This window comes from Onychomys torridus, unplaced genomic scaffold, assembly GCF_903995425.1.
Source record: "Onychomys torridus unplaced genomic scaffold, mOncTor1.1, whole genome shotgun sequence".
NCBI classification, from domain to species: Eukaryota; Metazoa; Chordata; class Mammalia; order Rodentia; family Cricetidae; genus Onychomys; species Onychomys torridus.
Genome location: NW_023412882.1, coordinates 19,338 through 22,979, shown reverse-complemented (window position 1 = coordinate 22,979; position 3,642 = coordinate 19,338). Strand labels below are relative to the sequence as shown.

The 3,642-nt window shown below is 36.0% G+C and overlaps 1 protein-coding gene across 1 annotated transcript; it reads right to left on the bottom strand.

Moving 5' to 3' along the window:
• Positions 1-1,723: 1,723 nt before the first annotated feature.
• On the bottom strand, positions 1,724-2,665 carry LOC118576055 (olfactory receptor 14A2-like). The gene has a single exon (XM_036176460.1). The coding sequence runs from the start codon at positions 2,663-2,665 to the stop codon at positions 1,724-1,726; it is 942 nt and encodes a 313-aa protein (XP_036032353.1).
• Between the last annotated feature and the right edge of the window lie 977 nt (positions 2,666-3,642).

Genomic DNA, 3,642 nt, shown 5'->3' with positions numbered 1-3,642 from the left:
TGAATAATACCATGGAAAGATCGGCTTTGGACTACAAAGTACTCAGGATAATTTCGAGATGGCTAGCTGAGATGATACAGATTCACAGACAACTTGAACATGGAATTGTGACAGGCCCTGCACTTTCCCAAAATGTAGAGACTGGGCAAATGATACAGGACTTGACAATTAACCCCAAAGTTTTCTCTTCAGTATTCCATAAAGATGGCTTCACCCCAGAAAGCAGGAAGTAATTTTAAGAAAACTGCACCCACATTCCCAAGAGGTGGGATGTGAGGTTTTTGGTTGTTTAATGAGTTTTGGATATTGTCATTTTTATGACAGTTGGTTACAAGTTGTTAATTGTTAATTGTCAGGAAAAATGCTGAACAAGGAGAATAGATGCAGAGTTTTGTTTAAAAAAGAAAAAAGAGAATATAGATATGAGGTAGATCATTGAATCTACTCTGAGGAAATAAAGATAAAGAAATAATAGGATAAATGGGTAGATCATTGAATCTACTCTAAAACGAAAATGGGAAAGGTATAAAAATGACAAAAGGTAGACTACTGAATCTATTATGAAAAGATAAAAGAGAGAATATGGATAGGATCAAATAAAAAAAGAGAGTATTGAATCCACTTTTTAAAAGGAACTACTTGTGTTAAATAGGATAAGTAATGAAAATTTTTTGTCTTATCTTATCAAATGTTACTGGACTGGACATTGTTATTATATATAAAGGAGTTTTTGTCTGAATCTGACAAGGGTTAATGGACTAGATATTATTAATGTAATTCTTGACTCTATATATTGTATGTACTTATTGGATAGTGTTTCTTGTATTAGTTATAAGCTTTTTAAATTATAGACAAAAAAGAGGAAATGTGGTGATATTATGTTCCCCAAAATAATTTATACCCTAATAAACTCATCTGGGGTCAGAGAACAGAACAGTCACTAGACAGACATAGAGGCCAGAAAATGGTGGCACTCACACCATTAATCAATCCTAGCCGTCTGGAGGCAGAGAACCAGCAGGATTTCTGTGAGTTTGAAGCTACATTGGAAACAGCATGGTATGCTGACTCACAACTTTAATCCCAGGAAGTGAGACTTAATATCAGGAAGTGATGGCAGAAAGCAGAAAAGTATATAAAGTGTCAGGACCAGGAACTAGAATTTTTTAGCTGGTTAAGCTTTTATGGTTTTGAGCAACAGTTCAGCTGAGAGGTATCCAGTCTGAGGAAACAAGATCAGCTGAGGAATTTGTGACATGAGGTGGCTATGGCATGTTCTGCCTCTCTGATCTTCCAGCATTCACCACAATACCTGGTTCCAGGTTTGTTTTTATTCAGAAGACTATTTAAGATTCATGCTACATTATAGCTCATATGCCTTCTCCATTTGGTTATTTATTTTTATACTTTTGCAAATGAAAATAATGAGTTGTCAAATGACCAAATATGGAATCTAATAATAAAAATGACCAATCCATTTAGGAAATTATAGTGATAAAATGAGAACAACTTCACCACAGAAGAAAATATATTGTACTGTGACTTTATATGCTAGTCTCATATAATCTAATTTTCTGAACTTAGAAAACAATCAGCCTTAATCTGAGTGTCTATTTACTTGGGGAAAAATATGAATATCTCCCCTTATCTTTCTAAGTCAAAAATGACAAAATTTGCTTGTAACTCTTGAGACACTATATCACTGACAGATACTTTAAAGTGTTTAATGAAATGAAAAACATTGGCAGAGATTTTGCTGCCACCTCCTCAGAGCACACTTGACATCAGTGTTCTTCAGGCTGTAGATCACAGGATTAAGTACTGGAGGTAGCACAGTGTAGAGCACAGAAAAAAACCTGTCTGTAAATGACGGTACATGGGAGGGTAGCTTCACATAGATGAAGCAGGCAGTAGCAATGAAAACAGTGAAAACAGTGAGGTGGGGGATGCATGTGGAAAATGCTTTGGACTGACCTTTAGTAGTAGGAATCTTAAGCACAGTGGAGAAAATGTAAAAGTAAGAGATTGCCACACAGATAAAGCAAGATATGCCCACACAAACACCAATTCCAAGACTTGAGTAAATGACCACAAGTGTTTTGGAGCATGAAATCCTTAGCAATGAAGGGATATCACAAAAAATTTGCGGGATCATGTTGGAACCACAGAAGGGCATGGAAAATGTGCCAGCTGTATATATGGCTCCAAAGAGTGCCCCAGTCGCCCAGGAAACACTCACCATAAGAACACAGGTACCCTCATTCATAATGACATCATAGTGCAGAGGATTGCAAATGGCAACATAGCGGTCATAGGACATGGCAGTCAGGACAAATACTTCTCCTGCTGCAAATGTACTCATTAAAAATACCTGGAAGACACAACCAAGAATGGAAATGGAATTGTTGTGAGTTAGGCTATTGACAAAGAAATTTGGTATTGGAACGGACACAAAAAAGGTATCCAGCAAAGACAAATTCTTCAGGAAGAAGTACATGGGTGTTTGAAGCTGCAGGTCAATGGTGATAAGAATGATGATGATGAGATTACTTATTACAGCTGCCACGTACATCACTAGGAAGAGCACTCCACATAAAGTCTGTAGCTCCTGGATGTCAGAGAACCCCATGAGGATGAATCCAGTTATTGCAGTGACATTGGTCATACTGGATTCCTTTAAGGCTCTTCAAGAGTAAAGAAACAATGAATAAAAATTAACATCACACAAATGATAATACTGACATACAGAAATGCTCAGTGGAAAGGGGTCAAGATACCACACTTAAGGTACAAATACATTTCCAAAAGCTCTTATTTCTTTCTTCTTTCCTCTCATAATCTTACCTTCTCTCCCTCTCTCTCCCTACTCTATATTCTCTCTGTGTCTGTCTTTACATCCTTCTCCATTCCCTTGCTCACTTCTCTTTGACTTCCTTCCTCTCTCTCTCTCTCTCTCTCTCTCTCTCTCTCTCTCTCTCTCTCTCTCTCTCATTCTCCTTTGATTATCCTTAAGGCTCTCCATATGCTAATCACAATCTACAATTGAGCTATAGAACCTTAACTCCTTACCAGTTTAAAATAAAGTCTGAGTAGCATGGGCAATGTGTGGTATAAATTAGCCTTATTTTTAAGTAAGTAGTCATAATTAGACTAAGAAGAATTTTTGCCATTTGGAGAGATCTTGTTTTCATTTAAGTGTTAATCTGTTGTTTTTTATGAATACTGTGTCTATTTCAGCAAGCTATAACAAATAATTTTGAATCTTTGAACAATAGAGGCATGATAGATTGGTATAAAGCTATGTCTAAATATACCTTAATATAGTAAGTCTACGTGCATGAAGAGATCACATTAGCACATATAATACAAAGTTACTGTGCACAAGTACACAGTAATAAACAAAGGAAAATGCAGAAGAATAAAATACCTCAAAGCTAAAAATGAAATGTAGAGGTTTCACTTAGTTCTGCAGCCACAAACTTGCATTTGTATTAGACAGCTATATGTTTGGGTAACAGAAATTGGATAAATTTGCTAAGCATTTCTATCAACTCTTACCAGTTTTTATCAAGAATTCTTAAGAAAATAATAATAGGGTTTTAAATACTTTACCTAAAACCACAGCAAGTGCCCAATGGAAAG